Genomic DNA, 19,265 nt, shown 5'->3' with positions numbered 1-19,265 from the left:
TTCAAGCACAGTTCAATGCACAATATATTTTTGTAATGAAAAAAATGTTGCAGCCTAATTTACTTTATTTTGTACTTGTTTTGATACACTGTGTTTAGTAAACTGTTTGTTAAATAATGTCAAATAATAATGTGGGAATTGTCATTGATGCTTTGTCATTTTTCAATTGCAGAAATGAATGTATGGAAGACTTCTGACAGCAAAACGCATTGTGTTGATGACATACTGATACTCGGGAAAGAGTAAGGAAGAGAGAATGAAGAAAAGTCCATCTTTATCATAGCATGTAAATGGAACCAAGGGTATGATTGTCAATCTTAACTTGTTAAAACTTCACTATCTAACTGTGAAGCGCTCTAATAACTGTAAAGCCTATCAGTGCAACACTGCCCTCTACTGGCCAGTTTATAGAGATGACTGGCTGCTTTCTACTGGCCAGTTTATAGAGATGACTGGCTGCTTTCTACTGGCCAGTTTATAGAGATGACTGGCTGCTTTCTACTGGCCAGTTTATAGAGATGACTGGCTGCTTTCTACTGGCCAGTTTATAGAGATGACTGGCTGCTTTCTACTGGCCAGTTTATAGAGATGACTGGCTGCTTTCTACTGGCCAGTTTATAGAGATGACTGGCTGCTTTCTACTGGCCAGTTTATAGAGATGACTGGCTGCTTTCTACTGGCCAGTTTATAGAGATGACTGGCTGCTTTCTACTGGCCAGTTTATAGAGTTGACTGGCTGCTTTCTACTGGCCAGTTTATAGAGTTGACTGGCTGCTTTCTACTGGCCAGTTTATAGAGATGACTGGCTGCTTTCTACTGGCCAGTTTATAGAGTTGACTGGCTGCTTTCTACTGGCCAGTTTATAGAGATGACTGGCTGCTTTCTCTCTGTAGCATTTGTTTTAATATCCTCAAATGTTTTGAAAGTGTTTACTTCGTTCGCTAGTTTTTAATGGGAAATCATAGTTGCTCATAAATCATAGTTGCGCATAGAACAGCTCTTAATGGTAGACATTTTATTATAATGTTTTTTGCTTTTAATAAATATTGTTTTATGTAACATTCCAATTTAACTGTAATTACCATCTGCATATAACATTTTAGAATGTAATTTTAGCACATATATCATGCATACCATTTGATAACATGTCACATTTATTCACCTCGGTGACAATCGTCAGTAGCAACCATATAGCAACTTAATGTCGATGTGGTCGTATTTTTAATGTAATATCAACTTTTATCAAACCTACACGTAGAATCTTTTGATTTCTTTTTTTTGGGCGGGGTGGGATCTTTTCATGTATTGCTTTATTAATTATTGTGACACAGGCCTGAAAGACTTGTCTGTGTAAATATATGCTGCAGACTAATTTGCCTTGTAATTTGCATTGTATGTGGTGATAGTGCAGACTGTAGAGGCTCTCAGGCCGCTGCTAACCTGGTATACAGTAAACGGCCCCTTGCTCGCCGTGTGACACGGCTTCTATCCCCAATCTCTCTCACACAAACGCACAGAACACACATAACCAATCCTGAACTTCCCACTGCTCTGGTCTTTGCAAACCTTCATCCCTACTAAATGTAACAGCAAAATGACTTACATTGCCAACCAAGGTCAGCTATGTCAAATAAAAGTAGTAGTGATTCCTTTAATTGAGATGATATAAACAATTATTCTTTCCTCTTGACTTTTAATAATAGAGACTGCCCTGATGTCCAGAAAGTGTATTAAACTGGACTGATCCTTAAAAAGAGTAAAACAAAAATAAAAAACATCTAATTTATGGTGAAAAGTAGTCCGAGAACAAGGTCTCAGAAAGCCAATTGTTTATTGAGATAACATGTTGCACATTAATATTTAGATTGTTGCCTCACTTTATTGTTGTGATTTCTTCATCCGAGACAATACACTTTTATTTAATAAGATACTTTTTTAAAGAATTCTAATTTATAAGGTTGAATCAGATTCTCCGATTCATACTTATAGTGTTTGTATCTCAGCCATTCTGAGAAAGGTCGGGAACATTTTCTCATAATTTATTGGGGAACAAAGTGTGCTAGAAAGTGAAAAAGTGTTCACAAGAAGTGAAATTTAAGATGACCTCCCTCCAAACCCATCAGCGGGGCCTTTGGTCTTCAGAGTACCTGTGCATTTCTACTCCCCTCCCCAAAGCGCTTGCCATATCTCTGGCTGAATCAAATTCCATAGCCGCTATGCTACAATGGGAGAACTGTTTGATGGGCGCTCTGTCTCCTCCCTCCCCTGGTTCAGGTATTCCCCCTGATGAGGAACCTGAGCTTCAGAGAGCACTGGCCGGGCATCACCTCTTATGGCCCTCCAGCCCTGCTCAATGCACTTAAAGGGAAATTCCACACAAAAACTATCTTTTGGTACTTGTTTCATTAGTCCATTGTTGATATAGTCTCAAAAATGTTTTGCATGTAAGCAATCGCATTTTCAAGATATTGAACTTTCAAAATACAGAAATACAGCTGGTATGCATCATATGATGCAAAAGATATGTTTAAAAATACAGAAATAAAGCTGGTATGCATCATATGATGCAAAAGATATGTTTAAAAATACAGCAATACAGCCGGTATGATGCATTTTGCATCATATGATGCATAACGCAGTATTAATGCAAAACACAGCATCAAGATATCTTTCAAAATACAGAAATACAGCTGGTATGCATCATATGATGCAAAATATGTGTTTCAAAATACAGAAATGCATCCAGTAGGATTAATTTTGCATCATATGATGATGTGTTTTGCATACCGGCTGTATTTCTGTATTTTGAAAGTTATGTATCTTGAAACTTGATTGCTGACTTGCAAAACATTTTGGGACTTTGTCAGCAATGCACTAATGAAACATATATCAGAAGATAGTTTCCTTTAACGACTCCTAACAGAGCATCATCTAATTTGATTTAGTGAGTTGATTGTACTGCATGCAATGGTGAATATGGGTAATAATAAAGTGAGGTAGTCAAGTACAGGTTGTCATTTTAAACATCAAAAATATAAATACAGAATATCTACTGTAGCCTAAACATACTCAAATATATATATTTTTAAAGTTTGGTCACTTACTTATCCTCAATACAATTTTAAAAGGCGTGAAATGTCTTCTGGACAGCATTGCTACACACAGCCTTGAATTCCTCCACATAATGTCCAGACTTTGTCTAGATAAAAAATATATATTAGCAGAGTGTCAAGTAAGGCAGTCAGTACAAGTGACCACCCTGTGTCAATTTCTTTTTTTGGGGGGGGGGGGGGCTTTAGTGGATCCTTTGCTAAAAGATAGACATTTGCCGGGAGAGGGAAAGGGGGGGAGCCGAAAAAAAACATTGCATGATAGTCTAAGCAGTTCCATCTGTCCGGCAGAAATGTCAGCCTAATAGCCTGTAGCGCTTCAGCCCACTGCCCTCACTCCCTTTCTCTACCTGACTCTGTCCTATTAAATCTCTCCACTCCTCCCAAAAAAAAGAGAGCAGAAAGTCAGGAAAATAGAAGAACTTGTGCAGACCTAAGTCAACGGGCTAGTGGTGATGGTGATGATGATGATGAAGAACAAGCCCTAATTAAAGAGGGAGAAAAAAACGACCCCAGGCACTCAGTGATGTGGAAAAAAGGCTCATCATTCTGGTGTTTTTTCTAAAGACGGCGCGGTCCCTGAGCAGATGACTGCCGCTCACCTTGCCACGGGGTCTGCTTCAGATTGGTTCATTGTCAAGTTTTTTTTTTTTTTCTCGTTTCTTTTTACCCATGATTCCATATGGTATGGAGCAGGCTACATGTTTCCCAACATGCCAGTGCGAATGTTTTCTCAATTAGGCGTCTTATCTCCGGTGAGTGCGCTAGCATCAGATGAAGCTTGCTGACAGTGTAATGGCAGGCAAAACCACGGAAGGCTCCATCAAATGGCAGCTCTGCTACGACATCTCAGCCAGGACTTGGTGGATGGTAAGTTGGCAGCAACCAAAGCTGTTTTTTTTTCTTCCTCCTCCATTCTTTTCCCCCTTTTTTTTCTTTTAAAAAACTCTTTCCCCACCTCTTCTTTAGAGCCTTTAAAAAAAACAAAGATGTTTTTTGTCTTTTTTTGAAACTCAATTTTTCAACTTCACATTGAGTGGATTTTTAATGACTGTATTGTTTGTTTTTGTGTCTTGTCAATGTCACAGTCTTCTCTCTGTTGGAGCCTTGAGACTCATGTCCCTTTTGTTTTTTTCTTGTCGTCTCAATTCAGGATGTCAGATCTGAAATATTGTCCTGCCAACGATGTACTTATGTGTTCTTTTACAGTGTCCTGTTTTATAGAACATTAGTTTGGCTTCAGGAAAATAAATACCCATTTGTAGAGGAAATATTCTCACTTTTTCACAAACAACAATTCACCTGCTGACATTCATTCCAACTTTTCTGCAGTGCACAGAGCAGTCAGTCCTTTCCATAAGTAAACTAATATATTTTCCAGCGTCCGCTTGTCTCATCTAATTGAGGAAGGTTCAGTGACGGCGTTAAAAAAAGAACCAAAAAGTCTCGGACCGTTTCTGTCAGACCTCTAGTTTACACTGAGGCAGCAAGTTTTTTTGCGTGGTGCATCGCACTCCACTCCTGAGCTCTGACGCCGCGCCAGCAATTAAAGCACACAGAAGGGGAAAAAAGCCCCCATGAGCCGGACCCAGTGCCGGGGCAGATTAACTTGCTTGTTGTGGTCATAGAGGCCAGACAACCTTTGACATCCTTGTTGCTCCAGCAGCGATGGGGAGAGGTTAAACTAGACGGAGAAAACAAGACAAGTGGACTTTGTAGACTGCTGAGAGACGAAGAGGGGCAGGGGGATTCACAATAGTCTATTGTGGCTAACAGATACAAATTAGTTCAGTCGGCTGGATAAAAGGGCTTTAAAACTCCCAGCGCCCTGTGTTCATTAGGGGATGACTCGTTAGCCTTGGCATCATTATATTACTATTATCTTAATTATTGCCAGCGTTATTGTTTTTTAATTATTTTTTGAAAGGGGAGTGTGATGGTGAGCACTGGTCCTTTTCTCCACGGCAGGTTCCTTGCCAGCTTGAATAAAAGAAGATAGTTGTATTCCCAGGAGACAATGGCTGTATTATTCCTCTGTAAGAAGACCATGAACTTCAGAATTCCATTCCGTTGGCCCCCGTCTCTCTCTCACTCTCTCACCCCCTTCTCCCCTCACCCAGGCCACCTTGGCCACAGTGGCAGGCAGCAGGCAGCACTTCATGCCTGTGTGTGGGGCTGAACTGATGAGGGGCTGAAGGAGAGAAACGGTAACTTTACTCTGCCTGTCCCTGTCCTTATGAGTAACAGAGAAAATGTTTTTAGACCTTTGCTACAGAGGGGACCTGTTACAGAGGGGAACGAGATGGCTGGTGGTGGTACAGTGCTGGTTTTGTTTTTGGATGGCGGGGGGTAGTGATGTGTGGGCATTCCTCACTGTCCTGTTGCCCTCTCTCTCTGGGACCATGGGGCTGAAGACTGGGTGTGCGGAAATGTTGTCCAGTTTATGGACTGAGTTGACTTGATTTTTTTTTAGCAATCTTTTGATGCTTTTTAAACTTTTATCCTCCTAAAAGAGCATGTAGCTTTCAGTTGGTCTCTTGTACGTGTTCTTTCATTTTTTTAAAGTTGCCTCATGAGATACGGTAGTTGTATATGTATTTCTGAATGAAATCTGTATCCCAGCCTTGCACTGTGGATTGTCAAGGGGAGTTTGTGAACTGTACTTATACACAGTAATAACTCTGTATTGTGTATAAAGCAGTGGAAGTACTGAGCTTTTAAATTTATTGAGTTATCATAGTCAATAGACATTTGTCAATAGATAAGCTTGTGCTGAATCTGTTGTCTTCTGTACAATAAATAATTGGATGTTTTGACGTTGTAATTATAAAGAACACAATGTACTTTCAGTGCTGCTTATTAAGTGAATGTTTAATGATATGTGATGTTGCAATACACTCTTTATTTGCTCAGATTGGAATATAATTTGTAGGTTTCTATTAAAAAAGGTTTATACACAATGACATTTGAAATGTTCTGTTTTTTAGTAACCAACTTGGCAAAAATCACTATCTTGTGGCAATACAAAACAATCGCCTTAAAAATTAGGAATGTTATATGCAATATAGCTGTTCGACCCAGGAAACCGCGATTAACTTTCTTAAAATTATGTTCCTAGTATTAAGTAATATACTTACAATGACATGGTTATTATGGGATGCCATGGGGATTTTTTACACTGTTTGATGGAGGCTGTTTTTGTTAATTACCATTGATGACATTCCATGTGCTCCCATACACTTTAATTTCACTGGAGGTTAAGTTGGGTTACAGCGGAAAGAGGATTATATGTTTAATTTCAAAAGGACAGTTATAGTAATTATTCCAGATTAGCACAGACAGTGACTCCTGTCAGTACACTCCACATTTGATTTCTTTAAATGTGGAATTCATACATTTCTATTTGAGCTCAAATGTTTTCTATTTGGCATTCATATTTTATTGAAGACAGTCCTACCATTATCAGTTCCTGTGTTCTTCAGAATAATTCTAATATATACATATATAATTGCTTCAAGCTTCGCCACATTATTACCATTGCAAAAACACGCCTTGCAATTGAAAGGGCGCAACCCTCATTTGTAAATATATCTTGACAGATTGGTCAGAGTTTTGACAGTTTATTGCTGAAAAGTCCACATTTTCTAAAACGTTATTAGGAAAGAAGTGGCCTATAAAACAGTATATTCTTTCCCTATTAGTAATGAATTGAGCTTTGTCAGTTATCTGGCAGTTACCACATCATCTGCTGTATGTTTTGTGTGAGCTGTTCTATAGGCTACCTTAAATTGTATTATTATTTCCTGTTCATTCTAGGGAGCATTTTACCTCTGGTATGGCTGTGGTTTCTACACATTTGTCACCGTCCTGTTAAATACAGGGGATGTAGAAACCATTCTCCACTTATTTTTAAATGACTACACTAGCACGATGAGTGGCGCAGCAGTCTAAGGCACTGCATCTCAGTGCTAGAGGCATCACTACAGACCCTGGTTTGATTCCAGGCTGAATCACAACCGGCTGTGATTGGGCGTCCAATAGGACGGCGCACAATTGGCCCAGAATCGTCCGGGTTAGGGGAGGGTTTGGCAGTCATTGTAAATAAGAATTTGTTCTTAACTGACTTGCCTGGTTAAATAAAGGTTAAATAAAAAAAGATTCACCAATTTTAACACGTACATTTAAAAAATAATCTTGTACAGCTTGTTTATTTGAAATGCATTTCCCAAATTAAAAGTTATGACGTCCTATTTTAGTGGACCATCTTGTAGATTCATTTATATTTCATGAATTTCATCATTGCAAGGTTTTTTCATAAATGGGCTTTCATGATGACCAGTTCAAATACACATCAGCATTGAGTGCTCCCTGGCTTTAGTCAGTTTTGATCGAGCTGCACTGTAGGTTTGCTATCTTTTGTAGCACACGAGATACATCCAAATGACACTTGTCACAAATGTTTCAGTCTGTGCACTTACCCTTCTGTGTGCCTACTTTTCTACCTACCATGCTTGCTTTCATCTTTCCTCATACTTCACGCAATGGTCTATTTGCATTTTTGTAATTAGCAAGTTTCTCTACCTTGACATTTATATAGTAACCGTTCTTGTTTAAATTTGTAAAAAAAGAGTCCATGTTTTTTATTTTTTTATTTTGAAGTGCCAGTAGCAGGCGTCAAAGTATCACCTCTTTCTGATATGTGGGTGGATATTATTCTATTTTACATGTACCCTATATTTAAAGTGTTACTCAACGTTTAGTCTTTTGAGAGGTGGCTGGGGCTCCCGTGCAGTGACTGTGTCGAGCCTCTCTGTATGTTTTAAAGGTATCCAGGCTTTGTTTGAAGTCGGCCACTGTAATTAACCCTGCTTGTGCCTGGGCTCTGGGGGTTGCGACCCACCAGCCCGTTAACAATGCGCTCATGTCATATTCCACCACCGGAGGGGCTAATGAGATTTCAACTGCTCTACAAGTGTCGCTCCTATAATCCACTTGTTAGTGAGTAGACCCCCCCCCCCCCCCCCCATCAGGCAAATGTGCACCGTGCGTGTGTGTGTGTACAGTATCCGTTCCTACTGTTAGTGGGCATATGCATATGAGTGTGTGAGAGCCAGTGTCGGAGAAAGAGAGGGAGGAGGTATGGCGTGAGGGCATAAAATAATTACCATACAGTCATTTAACACTACCCCCAACGCCCTCCCTAACCCTGCTCCAACTAGGGCTTGATTTTGGCGGGAGACATCATCTCAAATTTTCTACTGCTCGAATTTCTGCACCTCTTCTAGTATATTAGCTCAAAAGTATTGTGGAGCTTCTGCACCTAAATATAAACAGTACCGGCACCTATTTCAGTCAAGTACTGGCTGTCATTGTTGTTTGGAGTGAAAAAAACAACAATCTGCCCTGAAGAACATCAACTCTGTTGAGTACCTATGTCAGTAGATGTTCTTCATAATTGGTGTTGATGATTTTATTGTCTCTAATTGCAGTTGTTTATTCAGGAATCAAATTATTCAATTGAATTGCTCTCTTGGGGCAACAAGGTTCAAACCCTGATTGGTCAACTTGATGAATCAGGTCTTTGTGTCTGTAACGATTCAGCGGCTTTGTGCTCCCTTGTTGCCTTCGTTTTCCGTGCGAGGTCATGTTCATTAGCCAGCCCTCACGTTTATCTGATGACCTGGCACCCAGATTAAGGTTAAGGCCAAATCTACAAGTGCCCAAACAATTCTAGATTGTGTAGACTCACCAAAAGATTTAGTTTGTCTATGGTAGATAAAGAAAAGATAATGTGTCCACATTGGTTGTGACTCCGTCTCATAGTTGACGAAAGGACTTCAGCATTGTTGCAGAAGTGAACAGTTTGAGGTTTTAAATGTCGGCTTTATGCTCCATTGACATTAAAATACATTAATGTCCATATTGCTTTGCTCCACACACTCAATGGTAGATAATCAGTTTTGATCATTTTAGCGTCTCACTTTGTCACACTAATCTACCGTTCCACCATGTAACCGTCACAAAAGGACATGAAAACGTCTGAATGTTTGGGCCACGTTCCTGCTACGTGTGTGTAGGAGTTACAGTGTTAGTGTCATATTGTGCGGAAGATGTTTCCAATTTGATCTCTGCCATGGACGAGCGAGATGTGATTAGAGAGGAGGAAATTGGAGGATTAAAATTGTCTGCTTGAACTTCCTGAACACTTGGTTGAACACTGCATGCTTGCTTGCTCTCTGTCTCTCTCTGTCTCTCTGTCTTTCTCTGTCTCGCTCGCTCTCTCTCTCTGTCTCTGCCTGAGCAGCTGTACACCATAGGCCCTACAGCTTGGGAGGTAAGTGTCTACTGGTTCACAGTAGACGTGAGTGTGTGTGTGTGTGTGTGTGTGTGTGCGTGCGTGCGCACCCACCGGTGTTGCACAGTGTGAACTAGCTCCTAGTGCGTCAGGCAGTCAGCTGGGTCTGTATCAACGACCTGGGATCCTCTGACCTTATGACCACAGTAACATTACAAATGGTGTTAGTCCTTTGTCCTCTAGGATGGGATATGTCTATGATATTTAATGGAAACTTGCATTATTGTTTTTTTTTTTAATTCACACTGAACTACAACTGTTTACTTTTGTTGCCGTTATATATTGTTGCAAATATACTGTAGATACACTATACTGTAGATACACTATACTGTAGATGATACACTATACTGTAGATGATACACTATACACTGTGTGGTATCGTTTCAGGTCTTGGTGAAATTAGCTTATCTGTGTTGTTCTACCAGTGGTATGTGCACGTTGAGGAGTTGAATTTCTTTTGAATGGATGGGGTTTATGGTGGAGGGGGTTTAGGGTGGAGGGGGTTTAGGGTGGAGGGGGTTTAGGATGGAGGGGGTTTATGGTGGGAGGGGATTTATGGTGGGAGGGGGTTTAGGATGGGAGGGGGTTTAGGATGGGAGCGGGTTTAGGATGGGAGGGGGTTTATGGTGGAGGGGGTTTATGATGCAGGGGGTTTAGGATGGAGGAGGTAAGGGGTTTAGGATGGGAGGGGGTTTAGGATGGGAGGGGGTTTAGGATGGGAGGGGGTTTAGGATCTTCAGCTTCTTTTTGCAATATTGTAGTGGAACATTCTGAATAACTTAAGCAAAAGGCCGTAATATCCGTTCATATGTCGTGTCTTAGGCACAAAACATGCCTCAGGGTGTTTTTGCTTTCTTTTTGTTGCGATGTTATATCTGAGGAGAAAGACCATAGGAGACAGATTTGGAATAGTTCCCTCAGACGTTCCACAGTACTTCTTCTTTTGCTACATTTAGATGATGCTTATTTTTGATAATATTAATGACCAGTCAGTCTCAGGCAATTCACAGCCCCAATGACCATCTGCATGTGACGATGTTCTTGGATGCAGATGGATATTAATGAGGCTTAGTGGAGGGCTCTCATTTGGCACCTGGTGATGTTGTGAACAGGAGAGGAGCAGGAAGGAGAAAATCAGCTTTGGGTCGAGTCTGTGTGTGAAAATAGACAAGAACTGAGGATGAGATGTTTGGGATTCAGTCCAGGCTATTTAAATTGAAAAACAACAAACCATTCTTGCCTGATTTGATCTAAATGTTTATTTTGTCATTTATTTTAGGTTATCAGTCGTATGTGTCTGAATAATGTTATTTTATTCAGACAAATGTCCTCTTCTCTCTCTATCCCCATCTCCCGTTCTGTCCTCCTCTTCTCTATCTATCCCCATCTCCCTCTCTGTCCTCTTCTCTCTCTATCTCCATTTCCCCCTCTGTCCTCCTCTTCTCTCTATCTATCCCCATCTCCCTCTCTGTCCTCCTCTTCTCTCTATCTATCCCCATCTCCCTCTCTGTCCTCCTCTTCTCTCTATCTATCCCCATCTCCCTCTCTGTCCTCCTGTTCTCTCTCTATCCCCATCTCCCTCTCTGTCCTCCTGTTCTCTCTCTATCCCCATCTCCCTCTCTGTCCTCCTGTTCTCTCTATCTATCCCCATCTCCCTCTCTGTCCTCCTCTTCTCTCTATCTATCCCCATCTCCCTCTCTGTCCTCCTCTTCTCTCTCTATCCCCATCTCCCTCTCTGTCCTCCTCTTCTCTCTCTATCCCCATCTCCCTCTCTGTCCTCTTCTCTCTCTATCCCCATCTCCCTCTCTGTCCTCCTGTTCTCTCTATCTATCCCCATCTCCCTCTCTGTCCTCCTGTTCTCTCTATCTATCCCCATCTCCCTCTCTGTCCTCCTGTTCTCTCTATCTATCCCCATCTCCCTCTCTGTCCTCCTCTTCTCTATCTATCCCCATCTCCCTCTCTTTCCTCCTGTTCTCTCTCTCTATCCCCATCTCCCTCTCTGTCCTCCTGTTCTCTATCTATCCCCATCTCCCTCTCTGTCCTCCTCTTCTCTCTCTCTATCCCCATCTCCCTCTCTGTCATCCTCTTCTCTATCTATCCCCATCTCCCTCTCTGTCCTCCTGTTCTCTCTCTATCCCCATCTCCCCCTCTGTCCTCCTCTTCTCTCTCTCTATCCCCATCTCCCTCTCTGTCCTCCTGTTCTCTATCTATCCCCATCTCCCTCTCTGTCCTCCTGTTCTCTATCTATCCCCATCTCCCTCTCTGTCATCCTCTTCTCTCTCTATCCCCATCTCCCTCTGTCCTCCTCTTTCTATCCCCATCTCCCTCTCTGTCATCCTCTTCTCTCTATCTATCCCCATCCATCGCTTTGTCCTCCTGTTCTCTCTCTATCCCCATCTCCCTCTCTGTCATCCTCTTCTCTATCTATCCCCATCTCCCTCTCTGTCCTCTTCTCTCTCTATCCCCATCTCCCTCTCTGTCCTCTTCTCTCTCTATCCCCATCTCCCTCTCTGTCATCCTCTTCTCTCTCTATCCCCATCTCCCTCTCTGTCCTCCTCTTCTCTCTCTATCCCCATCTCCCTCTCTATCATCCTCTTCTCTCTCTTTATCCCCATCCATCGCTCTGTCCTCCTGTTCTCTCTCTATCCCCATCTCCCTCTCTGTCCTCCTCTTCTGTCTCTATCCCCATCTCCCTCTCTGTCCCTCCCCAGAGAACGATGGCTACTGGCCAAGACAGCTGGCTCTTTGGGCCACTCTGGTGCTGTTTTTTGAGGCTTGGATTGTCAGGGGCTTGTCTTGCTGGGGGGGTGGGGGACGAAACCATGGGAGTAGAAGAACATGCTCCATTATAGACCTGAGACTGAGACAGACAGATATCAGTAACTGACCCACTGTGATTTCCACTCTGGGGGATTCATGCTGGAGTCAGTTTGTGACTTGTTAGCATACAGAATTTTTCACATTCTTACTGTCGATGGGCTACTTTCATTATCCCCCAGTGCATTGGAGTTTAGCTGAGTGGCAGGTGTATGAGTGGAAACACAGCCACACTATAGTAGCTTGTTTCCTCTAGCACAGTTCCTGGGTGTTTAGTGGTGGGCAGCACACTGTGGTAGCGTGGGAAGGCGTATGTGAACGGTGTCTCACTCAGCAGGGACTTAGACTGCCTCTCTCTACGTCTCTCTCCTCTCTTTCGTGCAAACCCTCTCACTCTCTTTCACACACTTTCTCTTTTTCTCTCCCTGCTCTCTCTCTCTTTCTGCCCCCTCTCTTTCCCTCATCTCTCTCTCTCTAAACCTAAGGGGAGCAGTGCTAAACAAAGTGGGGATTGTTTTTCCCTCTGCCATGGCTCTGTGCCACTCAAGGCACAATATCAAACAATCATGGACACTGGCTCATGCATATGCTGTCTTCCTCACAGTTTGGTAATGCTCGGCTTTCCAACCCTGGCTGTTTCCCTGGCTCCAACCAGGAAATGCTCCTTTTGTTTGTTTACGGAGTTTAATAAGCTGTAAGATAGCTTTTAATGTCTCTGTTAATCTATATTTACTATTTGTGAAGGAGTGGTATTGATTTGTAGAAGTGTGTGTTCTTTTGGGAGTTTTCCTTTTGTAATAGCCACAAAAAAATGGAAATGGATTCCAGAAATGCCATCTGGTATTTGGAGGAGGTGTGTGTACGTGCTGAAAAGTGATAATTTTCTCTCCATAGCTCGCTTCTTGGTCTCTAGCTACCCGCCACTTTGCTGCCAAAAAAAGGTGTCAGTCTCTCCAGTAAAAGGGAGGTAGGTAGGGGGGTGTTTGGTGATGACTGAGGGAAAGATGGTTTGTTGACGTAACTGGATCCTTTCCCGTATTTATTCACTTTTGACACTTCTCTCTCCATCTTCCTCCACCATGACTATCTGAAGGCAGCATATACTACATGACCAAAAGTATGTGGACACCTGCTCATTTAACATCTCATTCCAAAATCATGGGCATTAATATGGATTTGGTCCCCCCCATTGTCTCTAAAACAGCCTCCACTCTTCTGGGAAGGTTTTCCACTAGATGTTTGAACATTACTGCGGGGACTTGCTTCCATTTAGCCACAAGAAAATTTGTGAGGTTGGGCACTGAAGTTGGGCGATTAGGCCTGGCTCGCAGTCGGCGTTCCAATTCATTCTAAAGGTGTTCGATAGGGTTGAGGTCAGGGCTCTGTGCAGGCCAGTCAAGTTCTTCCACACCGATCTCGACAAACCATTTCTGTATGGACCTTGCTTTGTGCACGGGGGCATTGTCATGCTGAAACAGGAAAGGGCCTTCCCAAACTGTTGCCATAAAGTTGGAAGCACAGAATCATCTAGAATTTCATTGTATGCTGTAGTGTTAAGATTTCCCTTCACTGGAACTAAGGGGCCTAGCCCGAACCATGAAAAACAGCCCCAGACCATTATTCCTCCTCCACCAAACTTTACAGTCGGCACTATGCATTTGGGCAGGTAGCGTTCTCCTGCTAGATGGTGAAACATGATTCATCACTCTAGAGAACGCTTTTCCACTGCTCCAGAGTCCAATGGCGACAAGCTTTACACCACTCCAGCCGATACTTGGCATTGCGCATGGTGATCTTAGGCTTGTGTGCAGCTGCTCGGCCATGGAAAACCATTTCATGAAGCTCCTGATGAACAGTTCTTGTGCTGACGTTGCTTCCAGCGGCAGTTTGGAACTTGGTTGTGAGTGTTGCAACCGAGGGCAGACAATTTTTACGCGCTTCAGCACTCAGCGGTCCCATTCTGTGAGCTTGGGTGGCCTACCACTTCGCGGCTAGATGTTTCCACTTCACAATCACAGCACTTACGGTTGACCGGGGCAGCTCTAGCAAGGCAGATATTTGACGAACTGACTTGTTGGGAAGGTGCCAATCTTTATGATGGTACCACATTGAAAGTCACTGAGCTCTTCTGTAAGGCCATTTTACTGCCAATGTTTGTCTGTGGAGATTGTATGCCTGTGTGCTCGATTTTATACACCTGTCAGCAAACGGGTGTGGCTGAAATAGCCAGATCCACTAATTTGAAGTGGTGTCCACATACTTTTGTATATATAGTATGCCTTACATGGTAATATCCACTCTTTTTGGTTTCATTATGGAATCACAATCATGAGCCATTAGGATGACCATTCCAGTCAGAGATAGGACATCTCCCTGTCAGAGTTGTAAATGAGGAATTGGCTACAGAAACTTCCCTGTGTTTTAAATATTGGGGCTCAGATTTCACTGCTCTGACCTTACACCCTTGTGTATAATGGTGCCTGTGACTTTGGCATAGTGAATGAGTAATTCCATCTGATTGTAGGCTCTGTGAAGCCCCAGTGTTGCCCTGCTGTAAGACCTGCTCACTAACTGTCATGTGAAGGAGGTAATCCTCTCTGTTTGGCCCCAGACTCCATTCATACAGAGAGACATGAAATATGAACCATATCTGTGGGGTGCACAGCTGATTAAGCTCAAGATTAACGTGTGTGTGTGTGTGTGTGTGTGTGTGTGTGTGTGTGTGTGTGTGTAAAGGAGAGATCTCTCATCTAAACATGATAATGCGTAATGGTTTCATCTCAATAATTGTTGATCATTTTTAATCAGTCTCAGTTATACATTTCAAATGTTTCTTCATCATACCAGACTAAGCCCCTGGCCTCTTTTTTTTTATGATTGCTAATGCATCCCTGTGTATTTCCTGACCCACTAAGACTTTAAAACCAATAACGCTGATTACCAGAATAGCCCACCAACAATTAAACAAATGAGCTAGCCATTCCAGCAAATAAAATCAAGATTGCTACTTAGTTCATTTAAAAGGGCGGGGCTGGATTAGGTGAGCTAATGCGGAGAGGTGATTTGGAGCTTTGACAGTTCTGTGGCTGGGTGGCAACGCTGCAGGGACACGCAGAGGACAGCAGCAGGAGCGGACAGATGTCAGAAATCCGATTAAAACAAGGAAAAGAGAAGAGACCCTCCCTAACAACTACTGACACCCTTCCCAATGCGTTGCATGGCAACACAAGAGTTTGCCTATTTACCAGAGATCATGGAAGCGCCACTCATGCAACCCTTCCTGCCATGAATGTCCTCACTCCTCTCACCCATTGGTGAAGTATCTGAACAACAAGGTCTGAAGAGTGTTTTTACATCTGGAGTTGAACTGGCAGGTGATGACAGGATAACTTCTCATTTGTTTTTGCAGCGTCTGGCCGCTGCCATTATCGCTTCTCTAAAACCCTGCAGGTTAAGCTTCTACTCTCAACAGTCTAAACTGTGCCCAGTCATCTGAAGGGAATAAAAAGATTCTCAGAGTTTTTCAGCATCCCAACCCATGCAGGGTCAGCTAATTCCCCATAAACGCAAATGTAGAATGATCACCGTTTTTATCTGCGTGTGTAACAACCCCTGCTCCGTTTTGTCCCGTGGCCAGCCTTTCACCCCTCCATTCCGCCCATCTAATTAAGTTGATTCAGAGTGCTGCCTGTGCAGGCGCAGGACCCCATTACTTACGGCTGTCCAGGCAGGGACACCTGCTGACCCCGCCGAGCCGGTCACCCATGTTCCACACTCCTCCAACAGGGGGAGCCTCGGACTCCCTGAACCCAGGGGAGGGCAAGCAGCTGGCGGGGGCATCTACAGAGGTCGATCTCACCCCCAAATCCCCCACCTCTCTCCTCACACAAAGACAGGAAGTTCTCACGGGGGGGCAGTGTTCTTTTTTTTTACTCTTAGCTCAGAGTGAGCAGAGCCATGGAGAATGTCCCTGTAGCTGCTCCTCACACTGATCTCAGAACAGTGCTAAATGGGAGTGAGAAAGGCAGAGGATGAAGTGGTGGCTGTAAAATTGGAGGTTGACTCTCAGAGATCCAGAGGACTGGCTGGCCTCTCTCCTCCCCCCATGGCGGATTAAGCTGGGAGCCAGCTGCAGCCGGGGGACAGGCTGCTACGGGCCACTCCAAGGTGACCCCTGGCAAAGCTGGCAGCACATCTGTAGCCCTGCCTGGCACGTCCAGGAGCACCAGGCCCCTGCGCTGGCTGGCCTGGCCGGCTGGCAGGGAAACCTAGCAGGGGGCTGGCTGTCCTCCTGCTGCCTGGCATGGGGGAAGACCAAAGGGGGCCAGAGGGTAAGACACAGGATGTGGTAGGGGTACGGAGCACAGACTGGGAAGTCAGGGAGGTGGGTCAGCATGGAGACGGTAGAGAACGGGGGTAGATGTAAAGATGTTAAGACATCATTTAAACCTGATGGAGTCCATTATTACCAAGTATGAGATCCTAGATGGACAGATGCAGACAGAGGAAAGACCTTACAGCACAGAGTAATACTGATACGTTCTCTCTTTCCACGTCTAGCTCTTGAGTGTGAGTACATACAGTGCATTCAGACTTTTTCCACATTTTGTTACGTTACAGCCTTATTCTAAAATGTATTAAATACATTTTTTCCCCTTATCAATCTACACACAATATCCCATAATGACAAAGCAAAAACTGTTATTTATATATTTTTTTGCACATTTATTACAAATAAAAAACATATCTTACTTACATAAGTATTCAGACCCTTTGCTATGAGACTCGAAATTGAGCTGAGGGGCATCATGTTTCCGTTGATTATCCTTAAGATGTGTCTACGACTTGATTGGAGTCCACCTGTGGTAAATTCAATTGATTGGACATGATTTGGAAAGGCACACACCTGTCTATATGATCACTGTGCAATTGCTTCTGTTAGAAATACAAAAATGACCAAAGCCAAACATGTTATATTTTTAAAAGACATTTTGGACAATTTGATGAGCAAGCGTTCGTTCATCATCTGTACCATAATATTGACAGGGTAAGTCTGATTCCCGATGTTGACACTGCCTGGGACTATTTTTATATGAAATTTGTGTCCATTTGTGATAAGCATGCCCCTGTGAAGACATTTAGAATCAGTGGAAGGGACAGTCCCTGGTTTTCAGATAACTTGGCAGAATTAATTAGAAAGAAAAATGTCTCTTGGGCTCAAGCTAGACAAACAAATGCTCCTGTTGACTGGGCCCCCTTCAGAGCGCTAAGGAACAAATGCACAGGATTGATCAGGAAGTCCAAATCAGATGTCTATCTAAATGCAGTCACAGAGAACCTAAACAACCATACCAAGTTCTGGAAGCAAATCAACTCAGTGTCAGGTTCCCCAGGCGCTCTCATTTGTTGACTTCTGTAACCGTAAAAGCATTGGTTTCATGCATGTTAACACTAGAAGCCTCCTCCCTAAGTTTGTTTATTCACTGCTTTAGCACACTCCGCCAACCCGGATGTTCTATGTCTGAATCCTGGCTTAGGAAGGCCACCAAAAACCCTGAAATTTCCATCCCTAACTATTAACATTTTCCGACAAGATAGAACTGCCAAAGGGGGCGGAGTTGCAATCTACTGCGGAGATAGCCTGCAGAGTTCTGTATTACTATCCAGGTCTCTGCCCAAACAATTCGTCTTTAAAAAATCCACCTTTCAAGAAATAAGTCTCTCACCGTTGCCGCTTGTTATAGACCCCCTTCAGCCCCCAGCTGTGCCCTGGACACCACATGTGAATTGATCGCCCCCCATTTATCTTCAGAGTTCATACTGTAAGTAATAATATGCGCTCCAGCAGGTATATTGCGCTGGTCATCCCCAAAGCCAACACTTCCTTTGGCCGCCTTTCCTTCCAGTTCTCTGCTGCCAATGACTGGAACGAATTGCAAAAATCTCTGAAGCTGGAGTCTTATATCGCTCTCTCTAACTTTAAGCATCAGCTGCCTGAGCAGCTTACCGATCACTGTACCTGTACACAGTAAACTATGATATAGGCCCTCATGTGAACCATTTTAACTTAGAGCCTGTTTCTTATGCTGAGGTCTATAAAGCACTAAAGGCAATAGACACTAAAAAGTCTGCCGGTCCAGACAACCTGGATCCCTACCTCTTAAAGGTAGCAGCTGGTATTACTGAATTATTACTGTGGCTCACCATTTCAACTCTAGTCTCTTGACCAATTCCATACGCAGCATTTGGAAATCAGCTTATGACCCCCAGTGCTATAGGGTAGAGATCCCTCAGATGCTAATAACTATCGTCCTGTCTCCAAACTCCCTATCCTGGCCAAAGTCTATGAATCCCTAGTGAACTCACAGTTAAAAAAACATCTTCATTGAAAAGCACATACTGAGTGGGGTTCAGTCTGGCTTTCTAGATTGGGGAACAGCACCACAACTGCAGCAATAGCAGTGGCAAATGACATTAATGCACTTGATAAAAAGCAACATTGTGCTGCTCTGTTTGTTGATTTATCAAAGGCATTTGATTCAGGTGACCATGAATTGTTGCTAGCTAGACTCAGTAACATTGGTCTCAGTGAAGGGGCAGTAAATTGGTTTAGGAGCTATCTTTCTGACAGAACACTATGTATATACTGACAATCACAAGTCGTTATCTTGAGGTTAATAGAGGTGTGCCCCAGGGTTCCATTTTAGCTTCTGTGTTGTTCTCAATTTGTATTAATGATTTGGGAAATGGGATGCAACCAGCAAAGCTGCATCTATATGCAGATGATACAGTTGTATATTAATGTGCTTCTTCTCTGGTTCAGGCTGTTGAAGAGCTCCAGACTGCTTTTCAGTTACTGCAGGCCTCCCTTTATGGGCTCAAACTGGTCTTGAATGTACAAAAAAACTAAATTCTTGACCTTTACCAGATCTTGCCCTCAGCCAGAGAAGGTTAGCATTGACACATCTGGTGGCTTATCCATT

General features: G+C 43.1%; 1 protein-coding gene across 1 annotated transcript in view; it reads left to right on the top strand.

Annotated features, from left to right (window-relative positions):
• Positions 1 to 3,391: 3,391 nt before the first annotated feature.
• LOC115151594 (nuclear factor 1 A-type) overlaps positions 3,392 to 19,265 on the top strand; it is a 58,868-nt gene continuing 42,994 nt past the window's right edge. The window contains exon 1 of the mRNA XM_029695657.1: positions 3,392 to 3,980. Coding sequence (XP_029551517.1) covers positions 3,885 to 3,980 — 96 coding nt within the window. The 5' untranslated portion in view covers positions 3,392 to 3,884. The remainder of the gene's footprint in view (positions 3,981 to 19,265) is intronic.

Source organism: Salmo trutta, chromosome 17 (genome assembly GCF_901001165.1).
Source record: "Salmo trutta chromosome 17, fSalTru1.1, whole genome shotgun sequence".
Classification (NCBI taxonomy): domain Eukaryota; kingdom Metazoa; phylum Chordata; class Actinopteri; order Salmoniformes; family Salmonidae; genus Salmo; species Salmo trutta.
Note: the sequence above shows the minus strand (reverse complement) of the source record. Positions and strands in the feature narration are given on the sequence as shown.